A 23,019-nucleotide genomic window follows, 5' to 3' on the forward strand; every position below is an offset into this window, starting at 1 on the left:
TCTTCCAAGGGTCCCTGTTTACCTTCAGTGAAGGACAGTATTTGAGGACCAACATCTAGGTGATAGATGTGTTCATAGATACTGGATATCACTTGTTTTAAGATAATTTTTTAAAAATGTTTTTTATTTATTTCTGAGAGAGAGGGACAGTGTGAGCAGGGGAGGGTCCGAGAGAGGGAGCCACAGAATGTGAATCAGGTTCCAGGCTCTGAGCTAACTGTTAGCACAGAGCCTGATGCGGGGCTCGAACCCACAAACTGTGAGAACATGACGTGAGCCAAAGTCGGATGCTTAACCGACTGAGCCACCCAGGCGCCACTGGATATCACTTCTAATCCCTGTTAATGGACAGAGTGAAGAAATGTGTATGTGTATACACACACACACACACACACACACACACACACACACGTATGTGTATATATATATACACACATGTATATGTATACACACATACACCTCTATCTCTATGTATATAAATTCTTTCCCTTGAAAAAATTTCATATTAATACTTCCAATTTCTTTTCTTTTTTTTTTACTATTTTGGGGGGGGGAGGGGCAGAGGGCGAGAACCTCAAGCAGGCTCCATGTTCAGCACGGAGCCCGACACAGGCCTAGATCCCACAACCCTGGGCTCATGATCTGAGCTGAAATCAAGAGTCAGATGCTCAACCAGCTGGGCCACCCAGGCGGTCCAATACTTCCAATTTCAATCTAATTTCATGAGGTTCATTTTACCCTTCCCTCTTTTCATGTAAGTTATTTTTCTGACACTGAGAAACCCAGCTCCCGCTTGCCTCACGACTTGCACAATCAAGTTATTTATTTAATGTGACCGATGGCTGGCTGCCTCCTCACCCTGAGGGCACCTGCACACCATGACTTTCACTGGATTTCCCCCACCAAGGCCTTTGTGCAGTACCTCCAGCCCTGCTTCCTCAGCCACCAGGCACTGCGACGTGTCCACGCAGCTACTTTTCCTCCCATATGCCTGTCTTACAGATGACAACTCAGACAATCAGGTTAGAAAAAGAATTCAAATTGCCATAATTCTATAAATGTAAATAGTTTAGGAGGCAATAGAGAGATGTTAAAGATGTCTATTCCAGGGTGCCTGGGTGGCTCAGTCAGTTGAGCGTCCCACTTCGGCTCAAGTCATTATCTCACAGTTCCTGAGTTCAAGCCCCGTGTCGGGCTCTGTGGTGACAGCACAGAGCCTGGAGCCTGCTTCGGATTCTGTGTCTCCCTCTCTCTCTGACCCTCCCCTGCTCGTTTTCTCTCTCTCTCTCTCAAAAATGAAGACACGTTGTAAAAAAGATGTCTATTCAGCTTCTGATTTGTGCAAATGGTTGTTCCGTTCAACAATGGGAACAAAGGAATATGGTTGAGATTGAAAGCCAGGAGTCCAGATTTAGATATATTAAGAGATCCAGCGGAAATGTGTAGAAGGCAGGTGGGAATGGAGATCTAAGGCAGGTGGAAGTGGAGATTTAGAGTGCACACGGAGGTCTGGATGGAGACATGGGTTTGTCTGTCAACTCCGTATAGGTAAGCAACAATAGAGAAGCCTATGAGTGAATCTGAGAAGAACAGCTAGAGGAGAGAAAAAGCAGAGAGAAGCAGAAGCCACGAGAGGTAGATTTCAAAGAGAAGTAGCTAACTGCGTCAAGACTGGCAGGCTCACTAAGGGCATGGAAAGCATCTGCTGACGTTCACTATGTGGAGGTCACTGGGTGACTCTGGCAGGAGTGGCCGGAACGTAGTGATAGGTGCAGAGGTCAGAATACGATGAGTTGAATGAATGGAAGATGAGAAAACAGAGAGAGGAAGCAAGTGTACATATTGTTCCCATCAGAATCTTGGCTGTGATTGAAAATAGAGTATCTACTAACCAGAAGAGCATACGGGGTGGCGAAGGGAATGCACTATTTGGTGGAAAGTAAGCCCAATTAGTACAGGTGGGAAAATAATGACACACCGTCTTTGTATCACTGTCCCTCGTGCCACTGAACACTGTTAAAGACTGAACACTGGCCTCAAGGAACGCTGTTGGTCGTCTACCCCAACCTTCTAAGTGAGAAAAGGGAAGCCCCGTAAAGGAAAGGGACATGTGCTCGACTTCGGCCTGTGAAAACATTCAAATCATGTTACTCCCCTTGGGTTTTCTTATCACTCCTATCTTATTTCATAAATTAAGTACCATTCATCCTAGTTCCTTATTTAATACTTCTAACTTTTTATTTTGTAATAATTATGGATTGACAGGAAATTGCAAAAATAGTACAGTGCGTCCCACGTACCCTTCACCCAGTTTCCTCCAGAGGTAAGATCTTACATGATTAGTACAACTTCAAAATGAACATATTGACGATGGTATAATACTGCTAACAAAACTACAGACCTTGTTGGGTTTCAGCAGATTTTACCTGCCCTCATTTGTGGGTCTATGTAGTTTTAGCACAGATAACTTAACACCATCGTCAAGATACCGAGTTCTTTCATTGAATTATTTCATTGGCACAAAGGAAATCCCTACATTGATCCCTTTATAGTCGCACATATCTCATACCTCCTCCAGCCCCCAACCCTGCCAAACACTAATCTGTTAGTCATTTCTATAGTTTTGCTCTTTCAAGAATGCAGTCATAGCACGTGTGACCTTCGAGGCTGGCTTTTTCGTTCATCGCGATACCCTCGGGGTCCGCCCACGTTGGGTAGATAAGCAGTCGCCTGTTTTTCCTCACTGCAGGGCAGTATCCGCGGTACAGGTGTTCGCTCTAACCACTCACTCGGTTGTGGGACAGCTGGGTGTCTCCAGTTTTTGGCCGTTACAAACAAAGCTGCGAAGAATGTTGGTGTATGAGTTTTTATGCCAACACAGGTCTCACTTCTTGGGGATGAATGTCCCGGAGTGCAATTGCTGGGCTGTGTGATACATGTGTGTTTAACTTTGTAAGAAATTTCCAACCTCTTTTCTAGAGAAGCTGTGCCATTTGGCATTCCCGCAAGCGCTGTATGCGACATCCAGTTTGTGTGCTCGACAGCCGCTGCTATTTGTACTATTTCTTCTTGAGCCATTCTGATAAGTATGTAATCATAATTCATTGTGGTTTTAATTCGCATTCCCTGATGGCTAATGAAGTTCAAGATCTCTTTATGTGCTTACCTGCCATCCACGTATCCTCTTTAGTAAAATGTCTACTCATATCTCTTGCTCACTTTCTAATCAGACGGTTGCTTACTGTTGATTTTACATAGTCCAGACTGATCAGATGTTTCATTTGCAAATAATTCCCCTCAATAATTTCCACCTCCTAAATTTTTTACAGAGCAAAGTTATTTCATTTTCAAGTCCAGTATATCAGTTCTTTCCTTTTAGGACCGTGCTTTTGCGGCGGAGGCCAAGAACTCGTTGCCTAGCGCAAGATCCTCCTGATTTTTCTCTGATTTTTTTCCCCCTAAAAGATTTATAGTTTTACATCTTTCACCTAAATCCATGATGTTTTTTGAATCAATTTCTGTCTAAGGTATGCAGCTTAGATCAAAGTTCATTTTCTTGCCTATGGGTATCAATCGCTCCAGCATCCTTTGCTGAAAAGACTATCTATCCTTACTCCATTGAACTGCTTTTACACGTTTGTCGAAGTCAGTTGGGCATCTAGCACACTGTCTTGATTACTGTAGCTTTATAGTAAGTCTGCAAGCCAGGTAATGTGAGTCTTCCAACTTCTTCAAAATTGATTTAGCTTCATTAATTTTGTACTTGGATAATTTCATTTTTCCTAGAGGGAAAGAAAAAAAAAAAAAACCAGAACTGTGGCCGTGAGAAATTACGGAAAAACCAGCACTTACACTCATGTGCTACAGTAGTGGCTTTTAAACTTCAGTATGCCTTAGGATCAGCTAGGGAGCTCACAGAGCTTTTTAGGTTCCACCCCCAGAGATGAAGTTTGACCTCCCAGTGATTCACGAGCAGGTGGACTACACCTTGAAACCTGAAAAACATTAATCTAGGGAGAAGCAAGAAGAAAAATCAAAAAACAAAACCAACCCTTTGCCACTATTGTTGAGATTGATTTCTTTCTTCCCACCTCCTCCAATTCCCGCTTTAATTTCAAGTATACAATAGGCTTAACTCTTTGCTGAAGACACGCTTATCATCTGTGGTTATACGCAGCAAGAATCATGCAACAGAACTTGTTAAAACATGATTTCTGTTACACCCTAAGTCCTAAGTGTTTCTGGAAAACCATATTTAAATTATGATGGAAGTTCCTAGGTAAATAGGATCTGTTCGGTGGGGATGTGCTTCAGACTTACATATGCTAGAACTCATCTATTTGGTTAGAACGGGCACCCACAGATTCGACCTTCGATAGGTATCTCAGGATGCCTAATATTTCAGAGACGAAGAAGGAAGACATAAGACATACGGCTCTCGCTGAGGGCTGCCAGGGGAGGCACGGTGCTAACGAGCCACCCTCACTTCCTCCCACGACCTACAGTGGGCGCAGTTACTAGTCCAACAGGAGCATCGTGACTACACGATTGAGACATGAAATGCCCTTCTGCCTCTAGGGATTGGATCTAAAAATGAAAATAAAGACTTTTGGGTTAAACGAGGACAAAGTAAACATTTAAAATATACTTCTTGGATATTTCATTACACGATGTCCAGGCCTTCCATAGCCTTTAAAAACCCTTTACTCCTTAACTCATCTTCATACGTACTTCGTAGGCCAGTTACAGGGAGAGGGTTCAGGGAGCCCCCGCGACACCTTCAGGAAGACAGCGCATGCTCAGTGCATGCTGAGCGCCCATCCGCTGGGCTGTAAGAGCGGCTGCGGAGCCGTCTGTCTACACACGGGGTGGGTGAAGTCTCAGACCATGCCTGATATGCAAACTGAAAACAAAATGTTTACCCCGGCGGTCTCCGACTTTATTCCAGAGAAGATAGTTCTCGCAAAAGCTCTTCCTTTTCGTGCTGCAACTCCTGCAAATGCTGTTGGTTTTGCTCCAGCCTGTCCTCCAGCCACTGCAGGAGAGGCCCGCTGACTGCCGACATCTGGCTGCACAGGTTCTTGGTGAACACTTCAACGGAAGAAACGCACAGATGGGGGACACGTGCCAAGAGGAACCCCCAGCCGGGAGCACGTAAAGGAGGAGCTGCAGGGGGAAGTGGGCCTGGCAGACGGCAGCGGCTCGCCGCCCATGGGGGGAGAGAGAAGAGGCCGGCGAGGAAGACGCCTCTCCTGCGGCCTCCCGCCTGCGCCTGGATCCGGAGGGCGGAGGGGAGCCTGGCTGTGCAGGGGGCAGAAACCGGCTCTTCCCTCCCCCCCAGAGAAGGGCGAAGAACCACAGGTCTCTTCCCCAGCCCCGGGCCTCCACGCGGTGCAAGTGACAAGTGGCCCCGACTCGGAGGGCGCTACAACGTGGCCTCCTTCTGCAACGGCTTTTTCCACAGGCCCAGGAGGAGAATGGCTCAAACGTTCCGCCGATTCAAGAAATAAATACATAAATTCAACTCTCCTGAGAGCTACTCTTTTTTTTTTTTTAATGTTTTTAGTATCATTTATTGTCAAGCGAGCTAACATGCAGTCTGTACAGTGTAGAGCTACTCTTTTCCAATGAGGAAAGCGGACGAAGAGGAGGGGAGCTATCATCCTTCAGGTTGGGCTTGACATGGAGACAAGATTCTGTAGTGCTCTTTGTAAAACAAACTCTGCCTAATGGAAACATCTTTCTCTCCTGCATTACACAGGACTTCTTGAAAATGACCAGCGTAAGACTGTGTGGTGTGTCTTCCCAGACAATACGTATGTGGATACGCGTGTATGTGTGTGCCTCTGTACGTATGCTTTGAATACAAGCCACAGGATTTGGGATGTTATATTCTGCCACCCAACAATGACATCTTTCTGGTCAGTAAAGATGTGGCTTGCCTTCTCGAGGGCTGCACAATATTCAGAAGTCTTCTGCGCATGGACATTTCAGTGGCATCCAGTTGTTTGCTATGATAAAGACTGTGACTAACATCCCTTTCCATTGCTTTCGGCGGGCCACCCTGAGGTGGCTCAGTCAGCTAAGTGCCTGACTCTTGACTTCAGCTCAGGTCATGATCTCACGGTTTGTGAGATCGAGCCCCACATTGGGCTCTGTGTTGATAGTGCTGGGCCTGCTTCGAATTCTCTCTCTTCCCCTCTCTCACTCCGCCTCCCCCTACTCTGTCTGTCTCTCTCTCTCAAAAGTAAATAATAGACAATAAAAAAGTAATGGGGCGCCTGGGTGGCTCAGTCGGTTAAGCGTCCGACTTTCGCTTCGGTCGTGATCTCGCGGTTCGCGGGTTTGAGCCCCGCGTCGGGCTCTGTGCTGACTGCCGGCTCGGAGCCTGGAGCCTGTTTCAGTCTGTGACTCCCTCTCTCTCTGACCCTCCCCTGCTCACGCTGTCTCTCTCTCTCCTAGAAATAAATAAAACATTAAAAAAAAAAAAAAAAGTAGCAACAGGGGCACCTGGGTGGCTCAGTCAGTTAAGCATTCGCTTCGGCTCAAGTCATTATCTCGTAATTCGTGAGTTCGAGCCCTACATCAACCTGTGGTGACAGCTCAGAGCCTGCAGCCTTCTTCGGATTCTGTGTCTCCCTCTCTCTCTGCCCCTTCCCCACTCATGCTCTGTCGCTGTCTTTGTCTCTGTCTCTCTCTCAAGAATAAACATTAAACAAAACTTAAAAAAAAGAATGTCTCTTTCATTTGTCACCGAACCCCCGAGGCTAGAGCAGTGCCTAGCTGAGAGCAGGCCCTCAGATGTTTCCCGAATAAACTAACAAACAAATGAACTGTCCCAACACTAGTGAATAATCCATCCTTTCTTACTGGTTTGAAGTAATATATTTCTTCAATATAAATTTTTATATACACATGGGCTCATTTCTGGGCTCTATTCAGTTCTACTGATTTAATTGCTCATTTTTTATACGTTTTAAATTTCTGTGGCTACAGATCTTATATTACCAACCTTTAACTCTGCCATGTTTTACCTCCGGATAGAAACGATGGGACAGAAATGCCAAGCCATCTCTTCTTTGCCTCTCAAAGTGGTGGCCTATAACACGTGAAAGCCTCACCTGCTTCCTCACTGGTGACTTTGGCAGTCACCGGGGAAGACTACGGAGAAGGGCCTGGGAGCCAGGGTTATGCAAAGATGAGGGACGGGAGGGTGGGTGCGTGTGCTAGAGAAAAGCAATTTAGTGCGTATGTTGTACTGAGTTTCTGATCCTTGGCCTTGTGTAGGATTCCTTCCCTGTTTGCTGACATGAAAAGATTTCCTCTTTCATATCCTCCCTTTTATCTGTCTATCCGCCTCTTTCACCCCCCCCCCCCATAATAGACTGGTAGTGGTGTGCCGGAACCAGTTTAGATCAGCTCATGAGAGCCAGCTGTTGAAATTTCAGGAAGTCTGCAAGGTGGCTGAGGCCACATTAGTTGTTTGAAATCAGCCACGGCAGGGGCAGCACGCCACTGAGGAAGCTCGGCCCAGTCTTTTCTGTAGCCTTAGGCTACGCAGCGTACACAGTAAAGGGGCCACAGGGTCCTAAAGAAAAGCTGGGAGTAGACCTAAGGAATGGCAAAGCTCCTGGAAAAGGACATTCAAGGAGAACTTGTACCTATCACTTCAAGCACTTGTACTAAATTTGTTTCTGTCAGCGGAGTAATTAGGGACCGCGGCCTACAGTCTAAAAAAGAAAGTCTTACCTGAGCCATTATGGATCTTGGTTACTGAATCCAGATGCGTAAGGCTAGAGGGAACAAACGGTTTAGGTCAGTAGCAAAGCAGCAGTGAAGGGAAAACAAAATGGTCAGGGACTATATACCAAGTGATACACTGCCCTAGGCCTTTGCCAGTTGGGTTGGATGACTGTGTCATTGGCCTTGAAGGATGCAGAGTACAGCAGGAGAGCAATGAATGTTAAACAGAGTGTTAACATGCCATGTCCAGAGAGGGGGAAGAAAGGGGGGCCCGAGGAGAGAAGAGGGACCAGGCCTTGAGGAGAAAGACGAGAGAGGAAGGAGGCCTCTACCTGTGGATCCTCCTATATGCGTCCTGCTCCTCCTGACACAGGATCTTGGGCAGCTCGACCGCTGATTCAAGGCACACTTTCCCGATGGTTACATGAGGCACGATATGGATTGGGATTTCAATCCTCTCATACCTGCAGGGCAGTCAGTTCAGGTCAGTTTTATGTTTCCAGCTTTATTCTGGTGTAATTGACAAAAAAGGAATTATATACACTTAAGGTATAGGAACCGATATTTAGACATTGATATTTTGAGTAAAATGATCACCGCACTCAAGCTAATTAGCATATCCATCACCTCACGTAGTTACCATTCTTTTTGTGTGTCCGTGGTAAGAATGCGTAAGATCTACCTTCTTAGAAAACATTGAGTATACAACACAGTATTGTTAACTGTACTCACCACGTCGTGCCTTCGATCTCCAGAACGCATCGTCCTGAAACTCTGATCCCTTTGACAGACATGTCCTCATTTTCCCCTGCAACGCTCTTGCCATGGCGGCCGCCATTCTACTCTCCGCTTCAATGAGTTTGACTATTTTTATTTATTTCAATCCATCCACTGACAGACCTTAAGGTTGCTTCTGTATCTGCACTATTGTGAGTAATATTTCAATGACTATGGGAGTGCAGATATCATTTTGAGATTCATATTTTATTTTCTTTGGATATATAACAAGGGGGTGAGTTTTTAATGCTGAATTGTCATAATCAGAAGTTTTCTATAGTCCTAATAGAAATTTGGGGATACGCTGGACTCAGAGATTAGACATTCCTGTCATTCATTTAGTAGCTCAACTTCAAAGTGGACTGAGGTTCAAACTGAGCTCATCTGGAGAGTAAATTAGAAGCACATTTGCAGAGTCAATATTCTCTACTCTCCTACAAAATCTGAAGACTCGAGAGCACAAGATTATGCTTACTCCCCAGACAAGGGGAAAAGGGGAAGAGCTAATTAACACAGTTTTGGGTTGAGAAGGTGCTAGTGGTGTTGAACACATTGATCGCGAAGCCTGGGGAAGAGTAACTGCGGACTCTTCAATGATTCATCAGATTCATGATGTAGATGAGATTACTCCTATAAATCCTCATTCGTTCTACCTCCGTGTTCACCAGTGGCCCTCACTTCCCGTTCTCTCCCCTGGGAGGGAAATAGGTAAGAAATTCACGAATACTTGTATTTTCATGCTAGAGTGGGAGAAACAAACATGCTTGTTACTGAGGCCAACCTATCTACCTCTAACCCACTTCTCACCCCAAATACAAACTAAATTCCACCTAATGGGGGGTTCAGTGGAACATCCGGGTTGAGGGCCACTGGCACTGTGGGGCCTCACTGGCACATGGCAGAGCAGCAGCATAAGATGTAGCTTCCTCTCTCTCTTTCCCACCCTGCAGAATGTGTCTGGGCTCTATACCGCGACATATGTAGGACACAAATAACGGGGAATTACAAGCACCCCTCCTCACATCCAAGTAGTCAGGGAGAAATTCATGAAAGTATGCCCTAGCTGCTTTTGGTGTGTAGAAGGCTCTTTGCAGGAAGACACAGTGACTGTTATTATTTTTTATAAATATTTATTTACTTATTTATTTATTTTAATGTTTCTTTCCTGAAAGAGAGAGAGAGAGAGAAACAGTGTAAACTGGAGAGGGGCAGAGAGAGAGCGAGCGAGAGACAGAGAATCCAAAGCAGGCTCCAGGCTCTGAGCTGTCAGCACTGAGCCAGACGCGGGGCTCGAACCCACAGACTGGAAGATCATGACCTGAGCTGAAGTTGGATACTTAACCAACTGAGCCACCAGGTACCCCTTTATTTATTTTGAGAAAGACAGAGAAAGAGCACAAGCAGGGGAGGGGCAGAGAGAGAGGGACTGAGAGAATCCCAAGCAGCCTCCACACTGTCAGCCCGACACGAGGCTTGAACTCATAAACCATGAGATCATGACCTGAACCAAAATCAAGAGTTGGACAGTTAACCAACTGAGCCACCCAGGCGCCCCACGGCGACTGTTACTACTGGTGATTCCAAAAACCTGGAAGAAGTCAGTCTCCAGCTATTACGTAGCTGCTGTAAGGCTACGTAATAGGGTTTCCTGCTGAGTCTGTCAGGACCATGAGCAGAAACGGTTCCAGTGGCCCACTGGGACTGGACTCACATTTTCATAAACTCCTCCCGGAAAGAGCTGGAGCCTCTGCCAGTGCACTCAAAACTGCAAGCCCACGACCCGTGTGGGTGGAGATGCAAAGCTTAGGACAGAGACCCTGCTTCTGCCACTGAACTGCAGGTGGGCCTGGAGCAGCTGGGGTCCGAGCCGCACAGGAAGTGGATTTTGTACCGTGCGGGACTCTGACTGTATTTTCTCTTCCTTAGGATTTTCTCAATAACATTCTCTCTTCTGTAGCTTACAGGATACAATCCATATACCATACAAAACTTGTGTTAATTAGTAGTTTATGTTACTGCACTAAGGCTTCTGGTCAATAGGAAGCTATTAGTTAAGTTTGTTGACAGTCGCAAGTTCCGTGCAGGTTTCTTACCGCCCAGGGGGTCGGCACCCCAACCCTTCTGTGGTTTAAGGGCCAACTGTAGATGGTTAAGACTATTCCTGTTGAGAACAACTAGAAGAACTAGTCCAAATAAAACAGCATCTATTGATATGTGTTGCGACTTCATGGGAACATTTACTTTGTGAAAATTCTTGCAACTGATCCTCGCTGTGGACGCGCGTGTCTTCACCTTGTGGAGACTTACGGACATTAAAATTAGTGCACTCTTCTGTATGCATTACGCTTCAACTGAAAAGCTAAAACCAACCAACCCAAGTTTCTGACAAAGAAGCTCTAGAGTTTGCTAGAGCTCACAGGTCAGAACATAGGCACTAAAGTACTAGTGTGGAAGTCTGCCACTGAAGGGGTGTTCCACTACTTACGGAGCATCAGGGGCACAGTGGCAAAAGGGAAGCCTTGTTTCAAGGATCTTACAATGTTAGTAGAGAGATAAAATATTAAAGTAAAATGTTATAAGTATCATGATAAAGGAAATATAGTGTCCTATTTAGTTCTCAGAAGGAGTACTTAGCTTGGTGGTATTAGGGATTAAGGGATTTCAGAGAAGCATTCCTAAATTTGAGCTTGGTCTTCAAAAAGGAGTCGGCAGGCATTCACTAAGTAGTAAAAGGGAAACGGATACTGCAGGCGCTGTGGGCAGAGACACGACCAGGAGAGACTGTAGCCAGGGAAGCAGGCGAAGCACGAATGGCTTCCGGTGTGGGGCTTTCGCTGCGGGCGTCAGGGAGCAGGGCCATCGCAAATAGGCTACGGCACGGCTTGCAGATTGGCGGGAAGGAAGACTGGAGCACAATGGGTGGGTGAAATGGAAACCAAAATGAAAGGAGTTTTTTAAAAATAATGACAATGAAAATACGACTATCCCAGTATCTGTGGGACATATTTAAAGCGAAGATCAGTGGAAAATCATACCTTAAGCACTTATATATCAGTGAAGGACCGAAAATATTTTAACCCCTAAACTCTAATTACTAAGATGAAACACAACAAAATAACCAAAGTAAAATATAAGGAAGGGAAAAAAGAAACCTACAAGAAAAATTAATGAGACTTGGAGGGAAAAAATCAAATTAATATATAAGAATGACTGTTTTGGGAGAAAACTAACAAAGTAGACACGCTGCGAGCTAACATAATCAAGAGGCGGAAAAGGAAAAAAATATGAAATGACAAACAGGAGATAAGTATTAAAAAAGAAGAGAAGTAAAGATCTGGAAGACAGATCTCTGTGCAAATAAATTTGAAAACAATACAAAATGGATAATTTCTTGGGAAAATACAATTTACCCAAACTGACCTCATTAAGAAAGAAAACATAAACAGACCAATTCCCATGTCAATCAGAGAAATATATCAAGGGAATACCTACCACCCCCCCCCAAATAAAAGACCCCACTGCTTTCTTCGAGGGATATTAAAACAATACACTATCCTCAATGCTACATACATTTGCACAAGAGCCTAAAAAAATGAAAGAAAGCTCCAAACAAAAAGAAAGCTCCAAACAATTCTTAGGGAGCAAGTAATAATATGGACAACTAAACCTGAATAAAGCAGTACTAAAAATTCCCAAAAGCTAAACTTATCATTACTCATGCAAACATACGAAACAAAATATTAGTGAGCAAAGCCTGATATCACATTAAGACAATCCAACAGAGTATTTTTTCAGGAAGGCAAGCTTGGTTCAATAGTGGGGAATCCATTAATACAATACCTCATATTAAGAGATCTGAAGAAAACATTAATCACCTCCATAGATACTGAAAAAATTAACAAAATTCAACACTCAATCCTGATTTCAGCACAGAATAAAAGAAGAAAATGGGAATGCATACTTTTTTAAAATTATTATTATTAGAGAGAGAAAGTACATGAGCAGGTGATAGGGGCAGAAGGAGAGAGAGCCGGATGCGGGGCTCAATCCCATGATCCTGGAATCAGGAGACAGACGCTCAACTGACTGAGCCACTCAGGCACCCCAGGAATCTATACTTTCTTAATATGAAAAAGTATGTTAACTTTAGTCCTGCATACAATCTTACTTAAGAGTGAGATGCCACAGGGATTTCCACAAGGCTCTATTCATAAAGCACGAGTGCTTAGTGCTTTCACTACTATTTAAATGCTGGAAAGTAGATGGTAGCCAGTACAGCTGCACATAAAAAATCAATTACATGCATGGAAATTGGAGAACGGAAGCTATTTTTATTTACAGACGAGATATGATATTTATCTAGAAGGCTCTAAAAAACCAAAGGTAAAATTAACTCAAAACATAAAGGAATTCAGGAAGATAAAATTTACATACCGAAATAACAGCCTTCAAATATACAAACAATAAAAAGGGTGGCAATGGAAAAAACGAATCCAAAATAAAAAGAATCTCATGTATACGCAACTTCCTTCCCATCTCTGACCCTCCAACATGCTGTTTCCTCTACCTGGAGTTTTCTTCCCAAGTTTCACTTGGCTAACTTTTACTCATCCATCACAAACAAGCTTAAGAATGCTTTCTTCAAATACCACACAATTTCACTTATATGTGGAATCTAAAACACAAAATAAATGAGCAAAATGAAACTAATAGATATAAGAAACAGAGCGGTAATTGCCAGAGAGGAAGGGGTAGAGGGATGGGCAGAATGAATGATGGGGATCAAGAGGTACAGACCTCCTGTTATAAAATAAATAAGTCCTGGGGATGTAATGTACAGCATGGTGACTATAGTCAATAATACTGAATTGCATATTTGAAAGTTGCCTACGAGGGTTGATCTTGAAAATTCTTACGACAAGAAAAATAATTAATAAAATTAATAAACCTTTAGCCAGACGCATCAAAAAGAAAGGAGAAAGAACCCAAATAAATAAAATCACAAATGAAAGGGGAGAAATAACAACCAACACCATACAAATATAAACAATTATAAGAGAATATTATGGAAAACTATATGCTAACAAATTAGACAACCTGAAAGAAATGGATAAATTCCTAGAAACCTATGAACTGCCAAAGCTGAAACAGGAAGAAATAGAAAACTTGAGCAGACCCATAAAGAGCAAAGAAACGGAGTGAGTAATCAAAATCTCCCAACAAACACAAGTTCAGGGTCTGATGGCTAGACAGGTGACTTCTACCAAACATTTAAAGAAGAGTTAATACCTATTCTTCTCAAACTATTCAAAAAAATAGAAATGGAAGAAAAACTTCCAAATTCATTCTGTGAGCCCAGCAATTACCCTGATACCAAACCCAGACAAAGACTCCACGAATGGAATATTACTCGGCCCTGAGAAAGAATGAAGTCCTGCCATTTGCACGACGTGGATGGAACTAGAGGGTGTTATGCTGAGTGAAGGAAGTCAGTCAGACAAAGACAGATACGATACGTTTTCACTCATATGCGAAATCTGAAAACTCAACAGAAGACCATTGGGGGAAGAAAAGGGGAAAAAATAGTTACAAACAGAGAGGGAGGCAAACCATAAGAGACTCTTAAATACAGAGAACAAACTGAGGGTTGACGGGAGTCAGGGGAGAGGGGGAAATGGGTGATGGACACTGAGGAGGGCACTTGTTGGGATGAGCACTGGCTGTTGTATGTAAGCAATGAGTCATGGGAATCTACTCCCAAGCCCAGAGCACACTGTATACACTGTATTTTAGCCAATTTGACAATAAATCATATTTTTTAAAAAAAGAATGACAATGAAGATGGGTGCAAAAATTCTCAATAAAATACTAACAATCCAAACCTAACAATACATTAAAAAAATCATTCACCATTATCAAGTAGGATTTCTTCCTGGTCTGCAAGGGTGGTTCAATATTCACAAATCAATCATGATAACCACATTAGTAAAAGAAAGGATAAAAATCACATGATCATTTCAATAGATGCACAAAAAGCATTTGACCAGGTACAACATCCATTCATGACGTAAACCCTCAACAGATTAGCTTTAGAGGAAACATACCTCAACGTAATGAAGGCCATATACGAAAAAACTCACATCTAATATCCTCAATGGGAAAACCTGAGGAGCTTTTCCTCTCTATGTTCAGGAACAAGACGGGGATGTCCATTCTCACCACTGTTATTTAAGATAGTACTGGAAGTCCTAGCCTCAGCAATCAGACAACATAAAGAAATAAAAGGCATCCGAGTAGGCAAGGAAGAAATCAAACATTCATCATTTGCAAATGACATGACACTCTATGTAGAATACTATGATTTTACAGATAACAAACAATAAAAGATATTACCCTAACAACTTTATGCCAATAAATTCAACCACTTAGATGAAATGAATAAGTCCTTTGAAAGACACAAATCATCAAAGCTTCTTATTCAATAAGTAATGTATAACTTGAATAGCCCTATATCTATTAAATAAATCAAATTGGTAGTTAAAAATCTTCCCACAATGAATACTCCAGGCCCAGGAGGTTTGACTGGTGAATTCTACCAAATACTTAAGGAAGAAATATCAATTCTACAAAAACTCTCCCATTAAATTCAAAAGGAGGCAATACTGCTGAACCTGCTTTCTGAAGCCAGCATTTCTCTTATACCAAAGCCAGAGAAAGACTTTACAAGAAAACTACAAACTAGTATCTCACATGTGTATAAAATTGTGAACAAAACTTTAGCAAATCAAATCTAGCAGTACATAAAATGGAACATTCATCATGAATAATGGAGTTTTTTCCAGAACCGCAAAGTTGGTTTAGCAATCAGAAAAAAATCAATGTAATTCATAATCGTAATAGATACAAATAAGCATTTGATAAAATGCAACATCTGTTATTGATGAAAAAGAGAACTCTCAGCAAACTAGGAATAGAAGGAAACTTCCTCAAATCAATAAGGGAAAAAAAAACCCTTCAGGTAATATCATACTTAATAGTAGGAGACTGAACGATTTCCCCAAAGATCGGGAACAGAGCTACCATGACTTCTATTACCAGTTGTATTCAGCAGTTTATTAGAGGCTCCAGTGAGTGCAGAAAGGTAAGAAAAGTAAACAGAAGGCATCCAGATTAGAAAGAAAGAAGTAAAACTGCCTTTATTCACAGATGACAATCTATGTGGGTAATCCAATGGATGCTTCAAAAAAGGTACTAAAATTAACAAATAAATTTAGCAAGGTAGGAGATAAACTCAATATACAAAGTCAATTGTATTTTTATATAGTACCAATGAACAATGGGAAATTGAAATTAAAACAACAGCATTTACAATAGGGTAAAGATATAAAATGTGTAGGGGTAAATCTGACAAAAGATACACAAGACTTGTATCCCGAAACCAACAAAGCATTGTTAAGAAAATTAAAGACCTAAAATAAATGGAGAGATATACCATGTTCATAGATCGGAACACTCAATATTATTAAGATGTCAATTCTCCCCAAATCAATATTCAATATAATTCCAAACAAAAATATCAGCAGGCTGTTTTGGAAAACAGTCTGGCAATTTCTTAAAGAGTTAAGTATACATATACCATATAATTCAGCCAGTCGGCTCCTAAGTATCTCCCCAAGGGAAGAAAGAACACATATCCACACAAAGACTTGTACACAGAGGTTCGAAGTAGCTTTATTTGTAATAAACCAAGACTGCAAGGAACTCAAATGTCTATCAACAAGCAAAGTAATAAACAATTATGATAATATTTATACAATTTAATACTTTTCTGTAATAAACGGTGTAAGCTACTGATACATGCCATAACATGGATGAATCTCAAAATAATTCTGGTGTATGAAATGAGACAGACAAGAAGAACATAGATTCTATGATTCTATAGATATGTATATTTTCCCATAGAAAACGCAGACTACTCTACAGTGACCACAGATCAGGGTTTCCTGGGGTTAGAGGAGGGACAGGGAGTGATGAGAGGGAGGAATTACAAAAGGACACTAAGAACCTTTTGAAGGTGATGGATATTTTCATTATCTTGATTGTGGTGATGGTATATACAAGTGTGCACATGTGAAAACTTATGAAATTATATACTTTTTTTGCTTTAACAAATGTATTTTTTACTCTTTACATCATTTTATTTTTTAAATATAATTCATTGTCAAACTGGCAAATTATATACTTTAAATGTGTATAGTTTACTCTATGTCAATTATACCTCAGTAAAGCTGTTAAAAAATAAAAGGAAGCAGGGCTCCTTGGAGAAATGTTGAATCCAGGGCTGAATCCAGGAAAGAACAAGATGAAGGTGGAACATCTTGTGCCAGAAAACCAAGCAGTGCTCAAAGAATAAGGAGAACTTGGCAAACGAACACCGGGGGAGCTTCCACTGGTTGATTCTGAAACAATGTGTGCCTCAAAATAGCTAACGATAATAATCAATTTGAACCTATTGAATAAAATAAGAATACAGCTACACATATGAATATAAATAAATAAATGAGGGCGCCTGGGTGGCTCAGTTAGTTAAGTGCCCAACTAAAGCTCAGGTCATGATCTCTCGGTCTGTGGGTTCGAGCTCTGCATTGGGTTCTCTGCTGTCAGTGTAGAGCTGCTTCTCTGTCCCCCTCTCTCTCTGCCTCTCCCCTGCTTGCACGTGCATGCTCATACTCTCCCTCTCTGAAATAAATAAACCTTTAAAAATGTTAATAAATAAATGAATAAATAAACAAATGGGCAGGGAAAAGCCCTTCCTGGGAGAGTAGAATGCCAACGGGTAAAAGTAAAAGGAATGATGGAATTAGAACAGTGCTTTGGAGAACCATCTTAGTAATAACTTAGGAGAGAATCACTGATGAATGCTAAAAGTCCCCACCATACACTTATTAATTTCAAGGGAAGAATAGTAACCTTATAGTGGAAAAACCTCATAGACACTACCTTAAGCATCTGGTCAAAGTTGAAACTACCAGCAATGGGACAAATTGATACCACGTGCCTCTTGATACAAAGCACTGAGAAGAATACATCACTTCTGTGGTGTTATTGCCAAAAGTGCTTAATCTGAATCTTATTATGATAAAATGTAAACAAATCCAAAATGAGGGACATTTTCCTAAATAACTGGCCTACAATCTTCAAAAATACTATGTTCACAGAAGACAAAAGAATGGTTTCCAATCAAAGGAGACTACAGAGTCATGGTAATTACATGCAGTGTGTGAAGCTGCATACTGGACCAAAATAAAGTGGTCTATCCTGCTATAAGGAATATTATTAGGAAAACTGGTGAAATTTGAATACTATCTGTGGATTAGGTAATAGTACTGTATGGATTTTAATGTCCTGAAATTGACTATTTTCAATTTCTGTTATGTAAGAGAATATACCAGTTCATTAGGAAATGTCCATCGTGTGTATAACTTACTCTCCCATGGTTCAGGAAAAACCATATATAGGTATAAAGAAAAAAATGATAATGGAAATATGATAAAATCTTCACATTTGAGGAATCTGGGTAAAGGATACACAGGAACCCTTTGTACTATTCTTGCAACTTTTCTGTAAATTTGAAATGATTTTTGAAAAAAAGAATGGGGGCGCCTGGGTGGCTCAGTCGGTTGAGCATCCGACTTCGGCTCAGGTCGTGATCTCACGGTTCATGGGTTCGAGCCCCGTGTCAGGCTTTGTGCTGACAGCCAGCTCAGAGCCTGGAACCTGCTTCGGATTCTGTGTCTCCCTTTCTCTCTGACCCTCCCCTGCTCATGTTGCCTCTCTCTCTTTCTCAGAAACAAATAAAACATTAAAAAAAAAAACAAAATAAAAAAATAAAAAAAGAATGTTAAAAAACATTAAGAGAAATAACTAAAAGAATCAAAGCAGTGAATACAACTTCTAAAACAGAAAAAAACAGGAAACTCAGCCAGTGTAACAAATGGCAGGAAATGTAAAAAGAATTAAACAGAAAGCATGGCAAACAGAAGGCAACAAAGGTCGTTGCAGGAAGACTGCCACATAGATCATGCGTGATAATAAAGTGAAAGCATTACACTCCCCTAGTAATAGACAGATGTTCTGATTGTTTCAAACCAAATAACTCAAGATCTTGTTGTATTCTATTTACAAGAAACATACCTGAAACAAAATAACTGAGGAAGGTTGAGAATAAAAGTTATAAATGGAAAATGCTACTAACCAGAACTAAAACATGCAACAGGCAGTTGCACAGACTGCTGACTGACTAATGCAATGTCCGGTGTCGCCTTCCTCCTCGGTAACAGAACGCCAATTTTTGGCCAAGGCAAAGCTACCCGACAGGCCTCCCCGGTAGCTTAGGTGTGGCTACTCCACTAAGTTCTGCCAATGAGAAGGAGATGGAATTGTTTTCTGGGACTTCTGAGGTCACTTACTAGAAACTGGCTGAGCTAGGGTGGGCCCCTTTTTGCTCTCCTACCTTTCCTCTTCCTTCTGGCCCTCAATGGAGATGTGCGGGCTGGAACTCCAGAAGTCTCGTGGACCATGAGGAGACCTTAGGATGGAAACCATATACCAAGATGGTGAAGCAGAAGATAGGAGCCCAGGTCCCTGATGACATCACAGAGCCCTGGAATACCTATCTCCAGACTTCTGCCCAAGAAAGAAATCATCTTTCTTGTTTAAACTGTTATTTATTATTTTCTTAATATATGTAGTTCAGCGTAAACCTGATAGGAACAATAATATTCTCTAGAAATATTTGAAGGCATACATAAATAAATGCACCAATGGGCAAAGGAGGCTATTTCATATTTTATGATGGAAAACACAACAGGACCATAAAATAGTTATGAACCTTTATACGCTCTTTATGCAATAACAATACAGCCTCAAAATATATGAAGCTAACGCTGACTAAAATATACAAGTGGATAGGAAGTCTGTATACATCTGTCTCAGATATGTATAATCAAACCCACAAACCATGAGAAAGGATGTAAGGATCGCTACAACAGAACTTAACCAGCTTATTCTAACTAGGATATAACGGACTTAGACCCAAGGAACAGTATACATATTTTTTTTATCTCTATGAAAAGGCCACAAAAATTGGCCATGCTTTAGTCAGAGGTCCAGCAAACTTTTTATGGAAAGTCCAGATAGTAAATGGTTTGAGCTGCATAGGCCACAGTCTCTGTCACAGCCACTCCACGGTGCATTTTAAATCAGTAAACAAATGAGCGCAGCTGTGTTCTGATAAAACTTCATTTCCAAAACAGGCACCAGGCCCGTGTGGCCTATGGGCTGTCGTCTGTGAACCTCTTTTCTAGGTAACAAAGGAAATAGCAAAAAAATTCCTTAAGGCTGATATCACACAGGCCACGGCTACCATCATGTGTTAAAAATTAAAGTAATAGCAAAAACAAAACAAAACAAACAAAAATCCCACCCCTTCCCAGACTGACAAATCTGGACATTTTTAAATGCACTTCTAAATAACTCCGAGGCCGAAGAGAAAATAAAGACTCCCAAAAGAAGTTCCAGGGCAGGTGAGGACGACTATGTACACCCTTAGAAGTATTTATCAGAAAACAAGGGAGATAGAAAATGAGCCTAGTTTTGACCTCATGAATTTAGGATAAAAATAATAACAACACAGCAACAATAAAATGTATGTGAAATAGAAGGAAGAAATTAATGAAAAGAAAAGTGGATTTTTTTTTAAAAAGCTAAGAAACTGAATTGATCCAGAGAACTTAAAGCTGGACCTTTGAAAAAAACCAACAAAACAGATGAGCCTCTGGCAACAGAATCAAGAAAAAAGAGGAAACACAAGCAAACAGCATCAGCAACGGGAATGGGAACACACTTAAAGCAACAGATCACACAACCCTCCACTCAAGAGATAGTTACCGAATGTCTACGACATGGCAGGCCCTCCCTGCCCTCGGCACTAGTGAACAAGACAGTCTACATCCCCCCAACTATGGAGGTAACAATCTAATGGGGGAAAGAGACTGTAAATAATAAATGAACTAATTTACATTAGGGATAAATGCCACAAAGAAAATTAAACAGATTTAAAAAATAAACTACATATATCCTCAAGTCCAAAGGATGGTAAACAGACAAAACGGACAATTTTCTAAGAAATTATAAATTACCATCATTGACAAATACTGCATGATTCCACTTATATGAAGCATCTAAAACAGCCAAACTCATAGAAGCAGAAAATACAATGGTGGTTGCCAGGGGACGGGGGTAGGGTAAGGGGGGGTTGTTATTCAAGGGGCATGAAGCTTCAGTTCTGTTACAGCAGTAAGTTCTAAAGATCTGCTGGATGACACGGTGCCTACAGTTAATAATAAGGTACAGTGCATTTCAAAGTCTGTTAAGAGAGTAGAGCTCATGTTCTCTTCTTACCACAAAAACAAATGAATAAAAAAAAAACCCACAAAGGACACAAGGAAACTCTGGAGGTACTGGATGTGTCTATTACCTTGATTGTGGTGATGGTGTCACATCTATTTACATATGTCCAAACTCATCAAATTGCATACATTAAATACGTACAGTCCTTTGTATATCAATTATGCCTTGATAAAGCTGTTTAAAAAATGAACAATGAACAAGCAAGCAAGAAAAAAAATAGCACTGTGCAGCTAAAATAAGGTCTTAAAGATTAAGGTGGTTAAAATCCCCCAGAGCACTGAATAGGTGCCATAATTTTCATTGTTCATGGGTCTCTCCATTATTTCACGTGTGATAACGTTCTAGATGGTCTGTAACCCAATAAAGTCAGAAACAAAAAGTTTAAAGCAGAGTAAGATAAGACAAAGGTAAGGCTCAGGAGTTCAAAGAAAGGATGAGAAGGCTCATCTGCTTCTAGCCCGATCAAACTTTATTCCTAGGGGCGCCTGAATGGCTCAGCTGGTCAAGCACCGGACTCCTGATTTTTGCTCCAGTCATGATCTCACAGTTCATGAGATTGAGCCCCGTGTCAGGCTCTGTGCTGACAGCGGGGAGCCTGCTTGGGATTCTCTCTCATTCTCTCTCTCTCTCTGCCCCTCCCCCACTCTCGCTCACTCTCTCTCAAAATAAGTAAATAAACATTAAAAAAAAAAACTGTTTCTATGAGTGTAGAAGCAGCGCTTCTACTGATGATTTGGATGATCTCGTCAGTGCCTGCTGAAGTTAGACAGATTTGGGCCTTGACATTCTCAGGAGACAACAAGGGTAAGCTTTGGTCCTGCACTTGCCCAGCTGCGTGGTCTTGGATGAGCCACTTTATTTTCACAGACTCAAATTTAAGAAAGACACTCAGTGACCTTTTAAAGTGCTTTAGGCTCTAGTGACTAAGTATTCAATTCTTCTCTTTTTTCCCATTATAGTAGCACTTCTCCTTTACAGGATTAGCACCGTTTACTGAGAACACAATGGCAAACACCTTCTGAAGCTGCTGGAACTGACACGCAGGACAATTTCCAGCTAAAAAGTTTTCCCTCCAACAATGCACTCCCAAATAGATGTTTCAGACCACTAATCTTCACCATCCTACAAAAATAAGTTTGTTCTTAATACTTAAAATGTTTATAACTAAATCATTCAGAAGTTCAGAGGAAATCAATGCTTGGGACTTCAATAAACAGCTTTATTGAGGTATCATTGTGAAAAAAATAAAACACATTAAATAAATAAATAATTTTAAAGAGAGGTTCAATTGTGGGTGCGACGAGGACACAAGAGTTACTCTCTTACCAAGTTTCAAGTATACAATATTTTTAACTATAGTCACATGGCTGTATATTAGCTCTCCAGAATTTATCTTGCATAACTGAAACTTTGTACCCTTTGACCAACATCTCCCCATTTCCCCCACCACTTAGCCCCAGCAACCATCACTCTACTCTTGATTCTCTGCTGCTAGGACTTTGACTATTTTAGATTGCGTATGTAAGTGAGGTAATTCAGTATCTATCTTCTTGTGTCTGGCTTGTTTCACATAGCATAATGTCCTCCAGGTTCATCCCTGTGGTTGAAAATGTCAAGATTTTCCTTCTACATTAAGGCTCAATCATAGTCATTGTATATGTGTGTGTGTATGTGTGTACGTATATATACACCCTTGATAATTAGTGACGTTGAGCACCTTTTCAAATACCTGTTGACCATTTGTAGGTATTCTTTTGAGAAATGTAAAGTCCTTTGCATATTTAATAGCAACGTGGATGGAACTCGAGGGTATTATGCTAAGTGAAATAAGTCAGGCAGAGAAAGACCAGATGCCATATGTTTTCACTCATATGCGGAACAGGAGAAACTTAACAGGGGGCTATAAGGGAGGGGAAGGGAGAAAATAGTTAAGGAGAGGGAGGGAGGCAAACCACAGGAGACTCTTAAATACTGAGAACAAACTGAGGGTGGATGGGGGTTGCGGGAGGGGGGAAATGGGTGATGGGT

At 41.5% G+C, this 23,019-nt stretch overlaps 1 protein-coding gene across 6 annotated transcripts in view; it reads right to left on the minus strand.

Annotated features, from left to right (window-relative positions):
• Nucleotides 1-2,260: 2,260 nt before the first annotated feature.
• The window catches only part of BRCC3 (BRCA1/BRCA2-containing complex subunit 3), a 56,247-nt gene continuing 35,488 nt past the window's right edge, over nucleotides 2,261-23,019 (minus strand). For 3 of the 6 annotated variants that reach the window (XM_039222683.1, XM_039222681.1, XM_039222687.1), the window contains 5 exons: nucleotides 19,034-19,108; nucleotides 8,076-8,207; nucleotides 7,750-7,793; nucleotides 4,923-5,091; nucleotides 3,695-3,782 (listed from right to left, as the gene is read on the minus strand). In XM_039222683.1, the coding sequence (XP_039078614.1) occupies nucleotides 4,940-5,091; nucleotides 7,750-7,793; nucleotides 8,076-8,207; nucleotides 19,034-19,108 (403 nt within the window). In that variant the 3' untranslated portion in view covers nucleotides 3,695-3,782; nucleotides 4,923-4,939. The other 3 variants (XM_039222682.1, XM_039222684.1, XM_039222686.1) reach the window with 3 other exon arrangements.

This window comes from Hyaena hyaena, unplaced genomic scaffold (genome assembly GCF_003009895.1).
Source record: "Hyaena hyaena isolate Hyena2069 unplaced genomic scaffold, ASM300989v1 scaffold_1178, whole genome shotgun sequence".
Classification (NCBI taxonomy): Eukaryota; Metazoa; Chordata; class Mammalia; order Carnivora; family Hyaenidae; genus Hyaena; species Hyaena hyaena.